This window comes from Coregonus clupeaformis, chromosome 19, assembly GCF_020615455.1.
Source record: "Coregonus clupeaformis isolate EN_2021a chromosome 19, ASM2061545v1, whole genome shotgun sequence".
NCBI lineage: Eukaryota > Metazoa > Chordata > Actinopteri > Salmoniformes > Salmonidae > Coregonus > Coregonus clupeaformis.
In genome coordinates this window covers 41697920-41718584 of record NC_059210.1, presented here as the reverse complement: position 1 = coordinate 41718584, position 20665 = coordinate 41697920, and the positions used below count along the sequence as shown (strand labels likewise).

At 42.8% G+C, this 20665-nt stretch overlaps 2 protein-coding genes across 6 annotated transcripts in view; one reads left to right on the top strand and one right to left on the bottom strand.

Moving 5' to 3' along the window:
• LOC121531914 (tetraspanin-3) overlaps positions 1–552 on the top strand; it is a 16942-nt gene extending 16390 nt beyond the window's left edge. Inside the window, exon 9 of one of the 2 annotated variants that reach the window (XR_005994215.2) lies at positions 514–552. The gene's annotated coding sequence lies outside the window, so the exon portion shown is untranslated. The remainder of the gene's footprint in view (positions 1–513) is intronic. The other variant, XR_005994216.2, reaches the window with a different exon arrangement.
• LOC121531913 (proline-serine-threonine phosphatase-interacting protein 1) overlaps positions 1–20665 on the bottom strand; it is a 22249-nt gene extending 1584 nt beyond the window's left edge. Inside the window, exons 1-13 of one of the 4 annotated variants that reach the window (XM_041837468.1) lie at positions 20550–20665; positions 9981–10081; positions 9831–9905; positions 9675–9709; positions 9470–9576; positions 8949–9011; positions 7057–7161; positions 6564–6609; positions 5737–5816; positions 5448–5546; positions 5157–5253; positions 2728–2815; positions 2521–2606 (exon numbers count right to left, since the gene is read on the bottom strand). In XM_041837468.1, coding sequence (XP_041693402.1) covers positions 2521–2606; positions 2728–2815; positions 5157–5253; positions 5448–5546; positions 5737–5816; positions 6564–6609; positions 7057–7161; positions 8949–9011; positions 9470–9576; positions 9675–9709; positions 9831–9905; positions 9981–10015 — 916 coding nt within the window. In that variant the 5' untranslated portion in view covers positions 10016–10081; positions 20550–20665. Of the gene's footprint in view, positions 1–2520; positions 2607–2727; positions 2816–5156; positions 5254–5447; positions 5547–5736; positions 5817–6563; positions 6610–7056; positions 7162–8948; positions 9012–9469; positions 9577–9674; positions 9710–9830; positions 9906–9980; positions 10082–11600; positions 12001–20549 lie in introns of those variants that run through there. The other 3 variants (XM_041837467.2, XM_041837471.1, XM_041837469.2) reach the window with 3 other exon arrangements.

The window sequence follows — 20665 nt, the reverse complement described above, 5'->3', positions numbered from 1 at the left end:
TTTACCTGACAAGTAACAATGTAATGACTGTGGAAAAACATGATCTCCCTTACCCTGTCCACAAAATTGTTTCTATTGACAGTCCTACACACACTGAAAAGTACCACACTTAATGTATTTACATTGAACAGAAATATAAACGCAACATGCAACAAGATTATATTGAGTTACATTTCATATAAGGAAATCAGTCAATTTAAATAAATAAATTAGGCCCTAATCTATGGATTTCACATGACTGGGAATACAGATATGCATCTGTTGGTCACATATACCTTAACAAAAACGGTATCTCTCTGCATTCAAATTGCCATCGATAAAATGCAATTGTGTTCGTTATCCGTAGCTTATGCTTAAGCCAACTCTCTTGCTATCTCTCTCAGAATGACCTTCTTGATCCAAACCAGTCAGGTTTCAAGACTGGTCATTCAACTGAGACTGCTCTTCTCTGTGTCACGGAGGCTCTCCGCACTGCTAAAGCTAACTCTCTCTCCTCTGCTCTTGTCCTTCTAGACCTGTCTGCTGCCTTTGATACTGTGAACCATCAGATCCTCCTCTCCACCCTCTCCGAGCTGGGCATCTCCGGCGCGGCTCACTCTTGGATTGCGTCCTACCTGACCGGTCGCTCCTACCAAGTGGCGTGGCGAGAAGCTGTCTCCGCACCACGTGCTCTCACCACTGGTGTCCCCCAGGGCACAGTTCTAGGCCCTCTCCTATTCTCGCTATACACCAAGTCACTTGGCTCTGTCATATCCTCACATGGCCTCTCCTATCATTGCTACGCAGAAGACACACAACTAATCTTTTCCTTTCCCCCTTCTGATAACCAGGTGGCGAATCGCATCTCTGCATGTCTGGCAGACATATCAGTGTGGATGACGGATCACCACCTCAAGCTGAACCTTGGCAAGACGGAGCTGCTCTTCCTCCCGGGGAAGGACTGCCCGTTCCATGATCTCGCCATCCCGGTTGACAACTCCGTTGTGTCCTCCTCCCAGAGTGCGAAGAGCCTTGGCGTGACCCTGGACAACACCCTGTCGTTCTCCGCTAACATCAAGGCGGTGACCCGATCCTGTAGGTTCATGCTCTACAACATTCGGAGAGTACGACCCTGCCTTACACAGGAAGCGGCACAGGTCCTAATCCAGGCACTTGTCATCTCCCGTCTGGATTACTGCAACTCGCTGTTGGCTCGGCTCCCTGCCTGTGCCATTAAACCCCTACAACTCATCCAGAATGCCGCAGCCCGTCTGGTGTTCAACCTCCCCAAGTGCTCTCACGTCACCCCTGCTACAAGACCATGGTGCTTGCCTACGGAGCTGTGAGGGGAACGGCACCTCCGTACCTTCAGGCTCTGATCAGTCCCTACACCCAAACGAGGGCATTGCGTTCATCCACCTCTGGCCTGCTGGCCCCCCTACCTCTGCGGAAGCACAGTTCCCGCTCAGCCCAGTCAAAACTGTTCGCTGCTCTGGCACCCCAATGGTGGAACAAGCTCCCTCACGACGCCAGGACAGCGGAGTCACTCACCACCTTCCGGAGACACTTGAAACCCCACCTCTTTAAGGAATACCTGGGATAGGATAAAGTAATCCTTCTACCCCCCCCAAAATTAAATAAATAAATTGTAAAGTGGTTATCCCACTGGCTATAAGGTGAATGCACCAATTTGTAAGTCGCTCTGGATAAGAGCGTCTGCTAAATGACGTAAATGTAAATCAGCAAACTGCTCGTCCACACGACGCTATACAAGTTGTCTGCCATCTGCCTGGTACAGTTGAAACTGGGATTGATCCGTGAAGAGCACACTTATCCAGCGTGCCAGTGGCCATCGAAGGTGAGCATTTGCCCGCAGAAGTCGGTTACGATGCCAAACTGCAGTCAAGTCAAGACCCTGGTGAGGATGACGAGCACGCAGATGAGCTTTCCTGAGACGGTTTCTGACAGTTTGAGCTGAAATTCTTCGTTTGTGCAAACCCACTGTTTCATCAGCTGTCTGGGTGGCTGGTCTCAGACGATTCCGCAGTTGAAGAAGCCGGATGTGGAGGTCCTGGGCTGGCATGGTTACACGTGGTCTGCGGTTGTGAGGCCGGTTGGGTGCAAAATTCTCTAAAACAACGTTTTAACAGCTCTGGTGGACATTCCTGCAGTCACTATGCCAATTGCACGCTCACTCAAAGAGACATATGTGGCATTGTGTTGTGACAGAACTGCACATTTTAGAGTGACCTTTTATTGTCCCCAGCACAAGGTGCACCTGTGTAATGATCATGCTGTTTAATCAGCTTCTTGATATGCCACACCTGTCAAGTGGATGGATTATCTTGGCAAAAGAGAAATGCTCACTGACAGGGATGTAAACAAATTTGTGCACAACAGTTGAGTGAAATAAGCTTTTTGTGCGTATGGAACATTTCTGGGATCTTTTATTTCAGCTCATGAAACACAGGACCAACATCTAACATGTTGCATTTATATTTTTGTTCAGTGTAGTTACAGTAATTTTTGCAGCATACATACCAGTAGGTGGTGCTAGTGGCTGTGAACAGTCATTGACGTTTGTTTTAGAGCCAGCCGTTGAGTTCCCTTGCAAAAGGTTTGAAAACCTAAAAGTAATTAAACAGAACTTATTTTGTTTCACATTGTAAAGATGTTGTTTTGATGGTTGCATGATTTCAAATATGCATTGTTGTAGTGCAATAAAAACTATTTATAAGTGTCTCTAACCTCTTCATAACTCCTCCTACAAAGCAGGCACCGCCATTGCTGTCTGTCGAGGGCTCCCCCTCATAATAGTTCTCAAACACAATGGGAGCTGGGAATAAACCACAGGCATTTAGCAAAGCAAACTCACCCAAGGCCTAAGTAAAGTGTGTATCACAGCGAGGTGGGTGCACTGCAAAGTGCAAACAAAGGGGGAACACATTATTTCTCCATGTGGCCACATACAGTGACTTGCAAAAGTATTCAGACCCCTTGGATTTCTTCACATTTTATTGTGTTACAAAGTGGGATTAAAATGGATTTATATCTACTTTTATTTATTTTTATTAAAATAAAGAATTCATAACTAAAATAGTCGTTGCATAAGTATTCAGCCCCTTTGTTTAGGCAAGCCTAAATTAGTTCAGGAGTAAAATAAGTTACATAGGCCTCTATTTTCGGCTGCCGTTAAGGCGGCGCGAGTGTCAAACGCACTTTATTTTGTCATGTATATTTTGTCATGTAAAAACTGCCGCACTGGCATTTTCAGCCCTAACTCGAGGTTCGGCAATTTACCTGTCTTATATCAACTAGCTTGCGCTCAGATGGGCAGGGTGGACATTCCCTTTTTATCCATGCATTGTAAGCAGGCCCACATTATTTTAGCCAAGCAGGTCCAGTTTTGGATGTGAGTAAAACCGTCTATAGTCTGCGTTCTTTTAATATTACATGCCCACGGGGAGAAATGATGGTGCCTGTAGAATTTGATTATAATTATTCATTCTCTTTGCAGGCCTTATTAATAATTAATTTAAACCTTGCTTATTGAAAATGTTTGGCATGTCCATGCTCAGCCATAATGCAATTTACAGTAGGCCTAGCCCATGTAATTACTTGGAACAATGTGGACTGCAAATGGGTTCAAGTTAATGTATTTAGCAAAGATAGGTCTACATTTTGTTATTTCGTTTCTGTAAGCCATTTAACAAACTTTAAGGGACTAACATTGGAATTGATTCCAAGGCAATACATGAAATACTGTAAATACACAACTTGAAGCCACATATTTCACCATGAAGCACGTTCTGATTGGCCAGTGAGGGGCCAAGACTCATCAAAACCCAACCCCTTTGTGCCAATGCCAGCAACTGCGCCGATAATTGTGATAGTGAAAATCGCAAATATATTTCTGACACGATTTACATGATTTTTGAATGACTAACACTTTCCTCTGTCCTCCATACATACAACCTCTGTAAGGTCCCTCAGTTAAGTATTGCATTTCAAGCACAGATTCAACTACAAAGACCAGGGAGCTTTTCGAAAGCCTCAGAATGAAGGGCAGTGATTGGTAGATAGGTAACAATAACAAATCAGACATTGAATATCTCTTTAAGCATGGTCGAGTTAATAATTATGCTGTGGATTATGTATTAAACCACCCAGACACATCAAAGATACAGTTGTCCTTCTGAACTGAGCTGCAGGACAGGAATGAAACTGCTTAGGGATGTTAACCTGAGGCCATTGGTGATTTTAAAACAGTTACAGAGTTCAATGGCTGTGATGGGAGAAAACTGAGGATGGATCTTGTAAAGTAATACTTGGCCTAAATGTAAAGCCTTATGTTTGGGGCAAATCCAACACAACACATCACTGAGTAACTGCCTCCTTATTTTCAAGCATGGTGGTGGCTGCATCATGTTATGGGTATGCTTGATATCGGCAAATACTGGGGAGTTTTTCAGAATAAAAAGAAACGGGATGAAGCTAAGCACAGGCAAAATCCTAGAGGAAAACCTGCTTCAGTCTGCTTCACACCAGAGACTGGAAGAGGAATTCCCCTTTCAGCAGGACAATAACCTACAACACAAGGCCAAATCTACACTGGAGTCGCTTACCAAGAAGACAGTGAATGTTCCTGAGTGGCCACGTTATAGTTTTGACTTAAATCTACTTGAAAATCTATGACAAGTTTTGAAAATTGCTGTATAGCAATAATCCCCAACATCTTGATAGAGCTTGAACATTTTGAAAAGAATAATGGGCAAATATTGCACAATCCAGGTGTGCAAAACTCTTAGAGACTTACCCAACAAAACTCACAGCTGTAATCGATGCCAAAGGTGTTTATAACATGTATTGACTCAGGGAGCTGAATACTTATGCAATGACTATATTTTAGTTATTACTTTTGTATTATTATTATTATTTATTTTGTATTATTCCACTTTGCCATTAAAGAGTATTTTGGGTAGATTGTTGACAAAAAATGTCAATTAAATATGAAGAAATCCAAGGAGTCTGAATAGTTTCCCAAAGGCACTCTATTCTCATCAATGTTTTACTAAGTTGACATTTAAAGAGTTTAGAGATAATATTGAAATGTTCAGACCTGGAACATATTCATGTACACAAACCAGCAAACTGGACAGGTGGTGTACTGTACTTACCTGGTGGACTTGAGCCAGTGCTTTTCATTTCAACAAAGCAGTCATTATCTGCAGTGATGTCACACAGTTCTAGAGTTTTCCTCACTTCTTCATAACACTGAAAGTACATTTGGGGCACGGCTCAAACACATTCAATTTACTTTCTTTATTCATTACTAATCAGCTCTACAGACCAGTTATAATCTAGTAGTTATTATAGCTACTATATGGTACAGTTGATACAAATTCTGTATATTGTCTTACATACTGGATTATAGTACAACATGGTAAGAGAAGACAAACTTCACCAACCTCATCATCTTCGACACATTGCATTGAGAATTGGTTACAGTGGACCCAGATGGCATTCCTCAGGATGTTGATACGATCTCCCTCCTGCTGCTGAAAGACCTGCAAACCAAATCTCCATTGTATGATTAATCTGTATAGGATGGACATCCCCTTTTTACAACAATCTGTGGACCAGCAGCTGGTCTAACAGCAAATATTTACGTCATTTAAGAAAAGTGTGTCTCATCATACTGTACAATCCAACTGGAATTCTTTGCTAGGACTAACATCAGAATATGGCTCAATGTACCTCACAAATACTCTCGTGTGTAGTTTCCCATTCTTGACGAATCTTGTCTAGCTGTTCAATGTTTGACCTGTATTGTTTTTCTGCAGACAAAGAAGAAAAGGTGGTACTCAGATAATACACAGTCCTTTATGTTTCTCTCACCTCACCTTTTATTTTATTTTTATATTACAAAACATACACAAACAAATGACAGCATACAGACACACAAACATCAACGACCTCACACCTGACCCTCCTGCTCCCTCACAACCTCATCTCCAGCGCCCGCATCACTCTCTGCCACATGGCCTCAAACTGCTCCATTTTGTTTCTCTCCGTCGCCCACGCACTTTCAACATTTAGATAATAAAACATTTGACATTTCCATTGTGTTAACGATGGAGGATTGGTTGATTTCCAGTTTAAGTATACACGTTTTTTCAAGATGTTTGACGAGAAAAGTATTGTCCAACCCATCGGGTAGCTCACTGCATCCTCATATGCCATGTCTTGAAATATACAAGCAGACGGATTAAAAGTAAATTTACCACATTGTAATACTTCTGACAGCCAACTGTCTAACTCCGCCCCTAACTTTTGGACTTTCTAGCATTCCCAGAAGGCATGGATTATTGAGACATTGTTAGTTTTACACTTAAGACATGACTGCCGTTGTGCTGTAGAATTTGTGAATTTTGTCTCGTGTAATAAATTCTATACATTAATTTTTACTGGATTAATCGTAATTTTTTTATTAACCAAGTCAGACTGCCTTTATTCGTAGTAGAGCGACAGTATTTAGAAAAACTTTTGAAAAGATAAGAGCTCACTAGCCTAGTATCCCTTACCTGCCTCTCCTGCTGCCTCCCTGCACTGCTTAGACTTGTTATGCACCTGCAAAAGAACAGGAATTTACTGTGACTGACAGGAAACAATTGCATAAATGTCAGTACTAAAGAGTACGGAAATTATCTTCCAATGACATAATTGGAAATCCTTTCTATTTCAACACTCAGTTGAAGGGGAAGGTTGCGTTAATCTCCATGAACAAGGGTTTTACTTAATGTCCCACACAGCAACAGTGCAGAATGCGTGTTTACATTCACTCTATGATGAAAGTCTAACATCCTCTGCAATACACATCCTTTGTAATTATTCCAACAATTCTAAACATGTACAGACTGAACATACAGTAGTTGTAGGTCAATCTTACACAAGTACTCAGAGGGAGTACTATGCTCTAATTTCATTCAACTTAATGGTCTATTTCTAAGCCTTGTTCCCATTGTCAGGTTAGTAGATGTGTTGTCCAGTGTGGATGGGAAGAGTAAAGTGATTTACCCTCTCAGCCTGCTTGGATGTGGTGGTAGCTACTCTGCTCATCCTCGCAGCAACTTGCTCTGCCTCATCCGCCTCTCTGCACCTCTGGTCATATGACCTTTTAGACTGGGAGGGAAAGGACACACAGAAAGGAAACCTCTTGTCTGGTTTACAAAACTACACAATGTACATACCTCCAATTATTAGATAATGACAGCTGTTATTATTTTAAACTTTACAGGAAGCTGCTGCAAGATGAGGAACATAAAGTGCAATCTGTAAGCAGAGAGACTAAGATACATCAGACAGTGCAGGATTTGCTTAGCTGAGAGGCACTTCCTCAGCTTGCCACAGAATTCACACACACTATATGACCAAAAGTATCTGGACAACTGCTCGTCGAACATCTCATTCCAAAAGCATGGGCTTTAATATGAAGTTGGTCCCCCCTTTGCTGCTATAACAGCCTCCACTCTTCTGGGAAGGCTCGCAGTCTGCTTTCCAATTCATCCCAAAGATGTTCGATTGGGTTGAGGTCAGGGCTCTGTGCAAGCCAGTCAAGTTCTTCCACACCGATCTCGACAAACCATTTCTGTATGGCCCTCGCTTTGTGCACAGGGGCATTGTTATGCTGAAACAGTAAAGGGCCTTACCCAAACTGTTGCCACAAAGTTGGAAGCACAGAATCGTCTAGAATGTCATTGTTTGCTGTATGGTTAAGATTTCCCTTCACTAGAACTAAGGGGCCTAGCCCGAACCATGAAAAACAGCCCCAGACCATTATTCCTCCACCACCAAACTTTACAATTGGCACTATGGTAACGTTCTCCTGGCATCTGCCAAACCCAGATTCGTCCGTCGGACTGCCAGATGGTGAAGCGTGATTCATCACTCCAGAGAACACGTTTCCACTGCTTCAGAGTCCAATGGTGGCGAGCTTTACACCACTCCAGCCGACCCTTTGCATTGCGCATGGTGATCTTGGGCTTGTGTGCGGCTGCTCGGCCATGGAAACCCATTTCATGAAGTTCCCGACGAACAGTTATTGTGCTGACGTTGCTTCCAGAGGCAGTTTGGAACTCGGTAGTGAGTGTTGCAACTGAGGACAGATTATTTTTACGCGCTACGGGCTTCAGCCCTCGGTGGTCCCATTCTGTGAGCTTGTGTGGCCTACCACTTCGCAGCTTAGCCGTTGTTGCTCCTAGATGTTTCCACTTCACAATAACAGCACTTACAGTTGACCGGGGCAGCTCTAGCAGGGCAGAAATTTGACAAACTGACTTGTTGGAAAGGTGGCATCCTATGACGGTGCCACGTTGAAAGTTACTGAGCTCTTCAGTAAGGCCATTCTACTGCCAATGTTTGTCTATGGAGATTGCATGACTGTGTGTTCGATTTTATACACCTGTCAGGAACGGGTGTGGCTGAAATAGCCAAATCCAGTAATTTGAAGGGGTGTCCACATAGCTTTGTATGCATTGTGTATCTACAGTACATATTGTGCACTCACATTTACACTTCAGCTTGTTCCACCTCTACACTCCTTCCTCAGCTCTTGTCTTTCTCCTTCATCCTCTCTCTTGACTTTAATGGCCCTCTTTGTTTCCATTTCTATCTGCTTGGTGGTGCGCCTTGTTTTTTTTGTGTACATAACCAATTCACTTACTGGCATATAATTTTGCCTGACAGAAAAACATTATGGTTTTCTTGAACCATACTAACCAAAGGTTCTTTGTAAGTAAAGCTAAAATAACCTTGACACATTGAGTTACTTAATGTGAACGTTTCAAGGCCCAGGCATCAAGCCCTACCTACCACAGACAAACATAACTATAAGGTTAAGGGTTTGACGTCACACAAATGAGCATACAGATAAAGAAATGAAGATGGTTTTTGGTAGGAACTGTGCTCACCTCCATTGTTTTCTTGTATAAAGACACCTTCATCTTCTGAACCTTGTCCATGATGCCTTCAAACTGAGACAGAGGAAAGTATACTATGACTGATGCACAAATAGCTGATCAATTACAGATCAATAGTGGATTGATCTAATCTAACCACTGATACTCTTTCTGTCATTTATCATGGAAAACAGCAAATGGTTATGAACATTTGAAATCAAAGTATATGAAATAATAGTACAATATATGTAGATATTCAACACCATGAGCTAACAATAGCATGTCTTTAGACATGCAGGGTTCCTAGAATATGACCTGAGAAACTAACTTAAAGAAGTCTATGTACTGTACCTCACTACAGTGTTTAGATTGGGGTATTCACATTAGGTGGGACAACTCAAACCTTCCAGTAATTCTGGAAACATTATAGGGTGATTATAGTAGCCACATTACTTCCCTGTCTGTCAGAGAGAAGTAAAAACCCCTGTACAATTTCCTCATGTGGGTGAATACTATAAATGTCAAACAAAAACCTTTTTTCTCTGCTCTTTCTGTCGCTCCCTGAACTGTTCCATCCTCTTGACCTCTTCCTTTAACATCCCAGACAGATGTAGATGTATATTTCCAATGTTCTCAATTTCTACAAAACATGAGGTTAGACAACATTACAAATCTGGGATGAAGTAGAGTGCCGCTGCATAGCTAACAGGTGGACAATTGAAGTTGTGTTCTACTTACGGACTTTGAGTTGGTCAAGGGATGCTCCCAAAGTGCTGTGAAAAGAAAATAACTGTGAGAATGTGCAGATACATTCATTTCACACATACCTCTCTCTCTCTCCACCAAAACGTAAGGTATTTAGTTTCCATGAATCTTGAGAGCAGAGCCACTCACTTGATCTCACAGAGTCCCCCTGCCTTGCGTGCAATCATCACCAACTCTTTGCCATATCTCTCTTCTGCAGATGCCCTATCCAATGGAAACACAATATTTCTTAACTTATAATTGTGGCATAATATAATTTCATACACAATGTAGGACTACCTCATCTTCAAGAGCTCCTCCATATCTTTGCACATTCGTCGACCCTCACAGAGTCTCTGGATGAGAGCCTCATATCCCACATTACTGATGAAATCCACTCCCTACAACCATACAGAATCATACCATTATATTAGCAACCTCAAATAAACTGTTTAAATATAAAGGTCCAAAGAAAGTCATTTTCAAAATATAGATGCAACCAAGCAACTATTCATCTTTTTTAAACTTTTACTTTTCCAGCTTTATGGTGTTTGGCAAAACAAAATGATTTCATGATGCTGTGTACATAATAGTATTGAATGCTAGTGCAAGTGAACGTTATAAACAAGTTATATGACACATCACATACTGTAGGCCTTCAGTGGGGATGTTGCTGGGCCCACACTGTATCACTCATACCTTACAGTACATAACACCCAGTTTCCACAGGAAAACAACCATAAACAGTAGTTGGTCATCACGTAGTTAGCAGTATCAGAAATGATTCCACTGTCAACCACCTTATGTATCAACAGCAAACCATTGACTGTGTTCTGTTGGCTGAACTTTGGCTTATACATGATTGTGTACTATGTGAAGGCCAAAATAAATAAAATGTACAATACAGAATGCCATATACTGGTACTTGTATTACACAATTAGTATACAATACCAAACATAATTCAATGCCAACAATATTTCATACAAAGTAATAAGAAAACATGTACAATAAGTGAATGAATTTCATGTGTTCATTTTAATTTGCAAAGGTTAGAAGGGGATTATGGTACTAAGCCTGCAATGCAAATCAACCCAGAAGCTGTCTGTAGCTTTGTAGTTCTGACAATGCATCACAGTCAGAAGATCGAAGACAGAAAGAGTGGGGAGCCTGGCCTGTTTTACGGTTGGGTTGGTTTTAAAGGAAGCTCAGCATAGAGGAAAGGTTTAACACTATTACCGACACTCTGAAACAAGCAATCCAGCCAAGAGAGTTATAACCAAGTTGTGTGGAACATTTGTCAGCGACTATTTAACAAAAATGGGGCCTAGTTATTTAGATAAATTACATGATACACCAGTACATTTATTAATACCACACACTGAAGAGCAAGTTTCCACATAAAATAATTACACAAATACATTTCTTCATCATAGCATCTGAAATAAAGTTTTAGTCAATAAATTGGCTAAGGCCATAAAACAAACACATTTGTAAAGACGACAATCTGAGAGCCAATGAGAAATATTATGTTTAATTTAGTAAAGTACTGCATCTGAAGCGGGTGTAATGTCTCAGCTGTTATGTATTCGCAATAACCTAATGGCAGGTAGCCTAGTGGTTAAGAGCATTGGGTCAGTAACCGAAAGGTCGGTGATTCGAATCCGCGAACCAACTAGGTGAAAAATCTGTTGATGAGCCCTTGAGCAAGGCACTTAACCCTAATTGCTCCTCTAAGTCGCTCTGGATAAGAGCGTCTGCTAAATGACTAAAATGTAAATAACAGTTTGGATCAAGCAGTAAATAATTTTGCTAACTGTCTCTGCTGATAGCCTCTAAAAAATAACCTTCACCCATCTTAACCATAGAGATCATACAGATTGAGCATCAAAGTGGTTAGTCAGTATGTTACAGTGACTCACCCAAAATACATCTTTGAATTGTAAAGCCATCTCAGCAATAGATCAAATATGATATCCTCTCTGAGGGCATTCAGTAAAGAAAGCACTGATCGTTGTCAAAGCCAGTGAAAATGATAATGCACACACAGGAAACCCCCAGCCAGTACACAGGGCTTGGTTCACTAGTTTGACTCAAATGAGGAAGAGCTTCGGCGTGGTGTCAGATACCACAAACACCCTGCATCTAAGATATCATTGAAGTTGGTTGTCATTTGATAGATAAGTACATGCTTTTGGGTATCTTTCTAAATATGTTTTCTATAAAGGGATCATACAAGCAACCCATCCCCCTCTAAAGTACACAAACAGACATTCTAAAGCAGGAAAGCCAACTCAGAATTTACAAACCATTCTGTCTATCATAGTATGTTGATAGACATACTATGATACAAAGATGGCGCCGGAGGAGATGGCTGCCGTTTTACGGCCCTCTAACCAATTGTGCTATTATGTGTGTTTTTTCATGTTTTTGTAATTTATTCTGTACATAATGTTTCTGCCACCGTCTCTTATGACCAAAAAGAGCTTCTGGATATCAGGACAGCGATTACTCAACTCGTATTGGATTAAGATTTTTTCTTCAAAGAGTCGGACGCGAAGGATATTCTACAGACAACCGACATGGCCCAAATCCCAGTCATTAGCATGAGAAAGAGACAGAGATATCATGGACGTAGGTTGTGGTGCCTTGTAAGGATCCGACGGCGAGCGAGTAATCTGCCTCTTCCATCAATCCTATTAGCCAACGTACAATCATTTGAAAACAAAATGGACGACCTAAGATCAAGGATATCCTACCAACGGGACATTAAAAACTGTAATATCTTATGTTTCACCGAGTCGTGGCTGAACGACGACATGGATAACATACAGCTGGCGGGATATACGCTACATCAGCAGGATAGAATGGCTGACTCCGGTAAGACAAGGGGTGGCGTACTGTGTATATTTGTAAACAACAGCTGGTGCATAAAATCGAATACTAAGGAAGTCTCAAGGTTTTGCTTGCCTGAGGTAGAGTATATCATGATAAACTGTCGACCACACTATTTACCAAGAGTTTTCTTCTATATTTTTCATAGCTGTCTATTTACCACCACAAACCAATGCTGGCACTAAGATTTTAATGCAGGGAAACTTAAATCTGTTTTACCTAAATTCTACCAGCATGTTAAATGTGCAACCAGAGGAAAATAAACTCTAGACCACTTTCACTCCACACACAGAGACGCGTACAAAGCTCTCCCACGCCCTCTATTTGGTAAATCTGACCATAATTCTATCCTCCTGATTCCTGCTTATAAGCAAAAACTAAAGCAGGAAGCACCAGTGACTCGGTTAATAAGGAAGTGGTCAGATGACGCAGATGCTAAACTACAGGACTGTTTTGCTAGTACAGACTGGAATATGTTTCAGGATTCTTCCGATGGCATTGAGGAGTACACCACATCAGTCACTGGCTTCATCAATAAGTGCATCCCTACAGTGACCATACGTACAGTGAGGGAAAAAAGTATTTGATCCCCTGCTGATTTTGTACGTTTGCCCACTGACAAAGAAATGATCAGTCTATAATTTTAATGGTAGGTTTATTTGAACAGTGAGAGACAGAATAACAAAAAAATCCAGAAAAACGCATGTCAAAAATGTTATAAATTGATTTGCATTTTAATGAGTGAAATAAGTATTTGACCCCCTCTCAATCAGAAAGATTTCTGGCTCCCAGGTGTCTTTTATACAGGTAACAAACTGAGATTAGGAGCACACTCTTAAAGGGAGTGCTCCTAATCTCAGCTTGTTACCTGTATAAAAGACACCTGTCCACAGAAGCAATCAATCAGATTCCAAACTCTCCACCATGGCCAAGACCAAAGAGCTCTCCAAGGATGTCAGGGACAAGATTGTAGACCTACACAAGGCTGGAATGGGCTACAAGACCATCGCCAAGCAGCTTGGTGAGAAGGTGACAACAGTTGGTGCGATTATTCGCAAATGGAAGAAACACAAAAGAACTGTCAATCTCCCTCGGCCTGGGGCTCCATGCAAGATCTCACCTCGTGGAGTTGCAATGATCATGAGAACGGTGAGGAATCAGCCCAGAACTACACGGGAGGATCTTGTCAATGATCTCAAGGCAGCTGGGACCATAGTCACCAAGAAAACAATTGGTAACACACTATGCCGTGAAGGACTGAAATCCTGCAGCGCCCACAAGGTCCCCCTGCTCAAGAAAGCACATATACAGGGCCGTCTGAAGTTTGCCAATGAACATCTGAATGATTCAGAGGAGAACTGGGTGAAAGTGTTGTGGTCAGATGAGACCAAAATCAAGAACACCATCCCCACCGTCAAACATGGAGGTGGAAACATTATGCTTTGGGGGTGTTTTTCTGTTAGGGGACAGGACAACTTCACCGCATCAAAGGGACGATGGACGGGGCCATGTACCGTCAAATCTTGGGTGAGAACCTCCTTCCCTCAGCCAGGGCATTGAAAATGGGTCGTGGATGGGTATTCCAGCATGACAATGACCCAAAACACACGGCCAAGGCAACAAAGGAGTGGCTCAAGAAGCACATTAAGGTCCTGGAGTGGCCTAGCCAGTCTCCAAACCTTAATCCCATAGAAAATCTGTGGAGGGAGCTGAAGGTTTGAGTTGCCAAACGTCAGCCTCGAAACCTTAATGATTTGGAGAAGATCTGCAAAGAGGAGTGGAACAAAATCCCTCCTGAGATGTGTGCAAACCTGGTGGCCAACTACAAGAAACGTCTGACCTCTGTGATTGCCAACAAGGGTTTTTCCACCAAGTACTAAGTCATGTTTTGCAGAGGGGTCAAATACTTTTCCCTCATTAAAATGCAAATCAATTTATAAAAATTTTTGACATGTGTTTTTCTGGATTTTTTTGTTGTTATTCTGTTTCTCACTGTTCAAATAAACCTACCATTAAAATTATAGACTGATCATGTCTTTGTCAGTTGGCAAACGTACAAAATCAGTAGGGGATCAAATACTTTTTTCCCCATACCCCAACATTCCACATACCCCAACCAGAAGCCATGGATTACAGGCAACATCCGCACTGAGCTAAAGGGTAGAGCTGCCGCTTTCAAGGAGCGGGACTCTAACACGGACATTTACAAGAAATCTCGTTATGCCCTCCGACGAACCATCAAACAGGCAAAGAGTCAATACAGGACTAAGATTGAATCGTACTACACCGGCTCCGACGCTCGTCGGATGTGGCAGGGCTAGCAAACTATTACAGACTACAAAGGGAAGCACAGCCGCGAGCTGCCCAGTGACAGAAGCCTACCAGACAAACTAAATCACTTCTATGCTCGCTTCGAGGCAAGCAACACTGAAGCATGCATGAGAGCATCAGCTGTTCCGGATGACTACGTGATCACGCTCTCCGTAGCCGATGTGAGTAAGACTTTTAAGCAGGTCAACATTCACAAGGCCGCAGGGCCAGACGGATTACCAGGACAAGTACTTCGAGCATGCGCTGACCAACTGGCGAGTGTGTTCACTGACATTTTCAACATGTCCCTGACTGAGTCTGTAATACCAACATAGTCAAGCAGATCACCATAGTCCCTGTGCCCAAGAACACGAAGATAACCTGCCTAAACTCACGCCTGTAGCCATGAAGTGCTTTGAAAGGCTGGTCATGGCTCACATCAACACCATTAACCCAGAAACCCACTCCAATTTGCATACCACCCCTCACAGATCCACAGATGATGCTCTCTCTATTGCACTCCACACTGCCCTTTCCCACCTGGACAAGAGGAACACCTACGTGACAATGCTATTCATTGACTACAGCTCAGCGTTCAACACCATAGTGCCCTCAAAGCTCATCACTAAGCTAAGGATCCTGGGACTAAACACCTCCCTCTGCAACTGGATCCTGGACTTCCTGACGGCCACCACCAGGTGGTAAGGGTAGGTAACAACACATCTGCCACGCTGATCCTCAACACGGGGGCCCCTCATGGGTGCATGCTCAGTCCCCTCCTGTACTCCCTGTTCACCCATGACTGCATGGCCAGGCACGACTCCAACACCATCATTAAGTTTGCCGACGACACAACAGTGGTAGGCCTGATCACCGACAATGATGAGACAGCCTATAGGGAGGAGGTCAGAGACCTGGCCGTGTGGTGCCAGGATAACAACCTCTCCCTCAACGTGATCAAGACAAAGGAGATGATTGTGGACTACAGGAATATATATGTATTTATTATGGTCCAAAACACACCAAGACAGTTGTGAAGAGGGCACGACAAAGCCTATTGCCCCTCAGGAGACTGAAAAGATTTGGCATTAGTCCTCAGATCCTCAAAAAGTTATACAACTGCACCATCGAGAGCATCCTAACTGGTTGCATCACAACTGGTATGGCAACTGCTCGGCCTCCGACCGCAAGGCACTACAGAGGGTAGTTCGTACGGCCCAGTACATCACTGGGGCCAAGCTTCCTGCCATCCAGGACCTCTATACCAGGCGGTGTCAGAGGAAGGCCCTAGAAATTGTCAAAGACTCCAGCCACCCTAGTCATAGACTGTTGTCTCTGCTACCGCACGGCAAGCGGTCCCGGAGCGTCAAGTCTAGGTCCAAAAGGCTTCTTAACAGCTTCTACCCCCAAGCCATAAGACTCCTGAACAGCTAATCATGGTTACCCGGACTATTTGCATTGTCCACCACACCCCACCCCCTCTTTTATGCTGCTGCTACTCTGTTTATTATCTATGCATAGTCACTTTAACTCTACCCACATGTACATATTACCTCAATTTCCTCGACTAACCGGTGCCCCCGCAGATTGACTCTGTACCGGTACCCCCTGTATATAGCCTCCCTACTCTTATTTTATTTTACTGCTGCGCTTTAATTCTCTCTTTTTTTTTTACTTATCTATTTTGTACTAAACTTTTTTTTTCTTAAAACTGCATTGTTGGTTAAGGGCTTGTAAGTAAGCATTTCACTGTAATGTCTACACCTGTTGTATTCGGCGCATGTGGCAAATAAAATTAGATTAACAGAAAGCATTCTGCTGTGCTTACCATTAGTTCGAACATCTCCAATAAATTCACTTAGACTGATGAACTCATCTTTATCTGTGTCATATTCACTCAACACATCTTCATTGGCGAAAACGTAGCTAACAAATTGTCAGCCAACATAACTTGTAATGTAACTTATTTGAAAAGTCATTACTTTATTACATTGTTCAACATTTTCATAACATTTGTCATAATTAGTTAAAGCAATGAATTTGTATCCTCTCGTCGGACCTCGGCTGCATATTTTCCACCATTTTCTTCAATTCGGAAAATTTTGTGAAGTCACGCCCATTTTATGAAGAATTGCATTATGGGCCCTAAAAGCACGGAAATAGTGTCTACTGCTTGTATACATCGTATTTTGGCGAATGTAGTAAGAATCCAGGAACTTTTGGCATACTAACTATATCCATACTATTACCAATAAGCATATTACATACTCAATTGACGTCACAAAGAGTAAGGCAGTGTTGCCAACTTAGCGACTTTGTCGCTATATTTAGCGAGTATTCAGACCCCTCTAGCGACACATTTTCAAAAAAATTGACTAGCAACAAATCTAGCGACTTTTTCTGGTGTTATTGGAGACTTTGACGTGAAAGCACGTATCATTCTTACTCTTCTCAACGAGCAGCGGGTGCTGCCGTGGGCCCCACCACCGTCCCAAAGCACTCACAGGCGGCCCAGTCCTCGCGCAGCAGTCCCTCCCAGCTGCAGTCAGAGCAGGAGATGTTCACCCCTCCGCGTCCAGACTGCAAATGAATCGCGCATGCGGGAAGCCGCCGCTGGCTGATCCCGCCCTGGCTTACATTCAGGGCGAGATGTAAAATGTTCTTTGTCTAAAATAATTCACTGCACAAAAATAAATTACTGCATTTGACTCACACAGCCTCAGTCACTTACTCACCTCATCCACTGTGTGTGTGCCTCTCTGTGACATAAGCTAAACATCTAGCTGGCTAGCTCATCATGTCTCAGTCTAAACTGTACACTCAAATATACAGAAAGGAGTGGGAATCAAACCCTGAATTCAAAGGCTGGTTGAAGCCGTATATTGGAGATGATACACGGGCATACTGCCTGTATTGTAAGGATGATTTCTACGCCAAATTTAGTAATGTAAAAAAACACATGACAACTCAAAAATATCCTCAAAAGGCAAAGCCTTATAACAGTTCCACCCAAAACAAGCTGCCATTTATGGTTAAAAAAATTGACTCTGCAAAAAAGGCTGAGGCCACCATGGCATTAGCTATCGCTGAACACTGTTCCATGCTGGCATGTGATCACATTGGAGAAGCATGTAGAGCTGCTTTCTCAGACTCCACTGCTGCTACCCACTTCAAAATGCACAGGACAAAGTGCACAGAAATGATTAATGGTGTTCTAGCACCATACTTTCTGAAAAAGTTGGTCGCAGATGTGGGTGACCAGCGTTTCAGCCTCCTCCTCGATGAGTCCACGGATGTAAGTGTTTCTAAGTACCTGGGGGTTGTGATAAGGTACTTTAGTGACACCAAGCACACAATTGTATCAACATTTCTGGGGCTTGTTGAGTTGGAGGGAGGAGATGCCAAATCTATAGCCCGTGCTGTTGTGGCTTTCCTTGTGAAGTGTTGTCTTAAAAAAGAGAAACTCCTGGGGATATGGATTGACAATGCCTCTGTTATGACGGGGATTAACAATGGGGTCCATAAAGTGCTGAAGGAGGAGTATGGCCTCAAAGATCTGGTTATTTTTCGCTGTGTGTGCCACTCTCTGCAGCTTGCTGTAAGTCATGCTTCCAATGACACCATCCCCCGTAGTGTGGAGTACTTGGTACGAGAGGCCTACAAGGCCATATATGAGACCATCAACTGTGGGGAGAAACCTTTACAGATAACCAAGGTGTGTGCCACACGTTGGCTCTCCATTGAACCCGCGGTTTCACTCATTTTGGACCAGTGGGAGGAGCTTAGGCTGCATTTCACAGTCACCAAGTCCAGTGAACACTGCTACATGGCTGAGGTTTTATACTCCATGTACAGTGATCCTCAAAACATATTGTATCTGACTTTTTTGAAGTCAGTGCTGGGTGAGGTACAGTTGGCCATCAAGGCTTTTGAGGGAGAGCAAGTAGATCCTCTTAAGCTACTTGACAGCTTGGTTAGCCTGATCAAGTCTGTGAGCAGCAGGGTGCTGAATCCACTGGCAAATGTTGATGTACTCAAAGGGCCAATAGATGGATACATCAGTCCCAAACCGTACCTTGGTTACCTTTTTGAGTCAAAGGCAGCTGAGCTCCACCTTGCGCCTGAGGATGAAAACAATGTCAAAGCGGTGTGTAGCCTTCACCATCTCCCTCACTAATGAGTTGAGGGTGAGACTGCCGGACAACATCGAAGCATTGCAGTACATGTCAGTTTTCAATGTGGAGGAAACTCTAAAGCACAATAAGAGCCCTGGAGAAATAGAAAAAATAGCCAAGCTCCTTGGCTACTCCCCTGCAGAGATAGACAAGATTGTCCAGCAATAGCGTGCCATCCATCTTAGTAAATGGAATGAGACAAAAAACACACTGGGCTTCTGGAGTGAGATTTGGAAGTTCAGGGATGCAGCTGATATCAACCCGTTTCAAGAACTTGCCATGGCTGCTGTGTCTGTGTTGTCCTCGCCACACTTGAATGCTGAAGTCGAGAGAGTATTCAGCCAGATGAGTGTGGTAAAAAGCAAACTTAGAAATCGGATGTCCTTGCAGACTCTTAACTCCATCCTGTACATTCGATATGGACTGAAGCTTTCTGGTGAGGCTTTCTATGAGCACCAGCTGCCTGATAATGTTTTGCAGCTTTTTGGCACATCAGCAACTGCGGGAGCTGACATAAATGAGCTCCCTCAGTTGCTGAACCTGCCATAGAGAGCCTTGACCAAAATGACGATGACCCACTCTTTCTGTGAGCCAGCACAGCCTGTGTGTGTGTGTGGAGGGGGGTCTGGAAAAAAAAAACAATTAACCTGAATTAGGGCCAAACTAGTTACCATCATTTTCTCACATTGCCATTGACAGTTTTTTCTATTGTCTCTTTTGGGTCCATTTAGATTGTTAATGTAGATTGTACACACAAAAAAGTAAAAAATGTTATGGTTAAAAATGTTCATGTTTTACTGTGACTTGTTGTAGGCTCCTAAGTGGAACATAAGGTTACAAACCAAACCAAATTTAATAAAAAATAAATAAAAAATAAAGTAACTCCGCCAGTGTGTCTCTTTTGGGTCACTTTTGCCGGTCCCAAGCACAGATAAAGGAGGAGGGTTGGAATTGTGACATAAAAAAACAACAAGAAACGACAGAAGAAAGGTCATTTGTAGTTCTAAACATATTTAGGGTGTTTTTTACTCACTTTTTGCCTCTCCCAGGACATTATTCCTCTCTTGTCCATCACAATTACATGCACATGGCAAATTATGCAAATTAAGTGATGACGTCATTTAGCGTATTTTAGGACAGCCAATACCTACTTTCCTTACTGAGGAGTTGGCAACACTGGAGTAAGGTTAGTGCAGTTAGTATGAGTATTCGAACACAGCTATGATTTCCACGTGTTTGATGCCATTCCATTTGCTCCAGCCATTATTATGAGCCATCCTCTCCTCAGCAGCCTCCACTGATACAAAAGTTTGGCTGACAGTCATTGAGCCAAAAAACTATGCCATGCTTACGCTTACTACTAGGCTCTTGCTTGGCTAGGATGATAATGCTACGAATTTCCCTGAAATACATGATATGTGACAATTCTGAAGTGAGACGCGCTACAGGAGAATACCTGGCTATCTTTAGGAATAATTATCGTAAACAAACCTTTGCCTGTTCCAATACCTCGCTCCAGTTCGCACAGTTTGGGTAAATATTTCAGCAATAATGATGAGGATGACACACGGGTATGACGAGCAAGCGTACAAGACGAGAAGATCCAC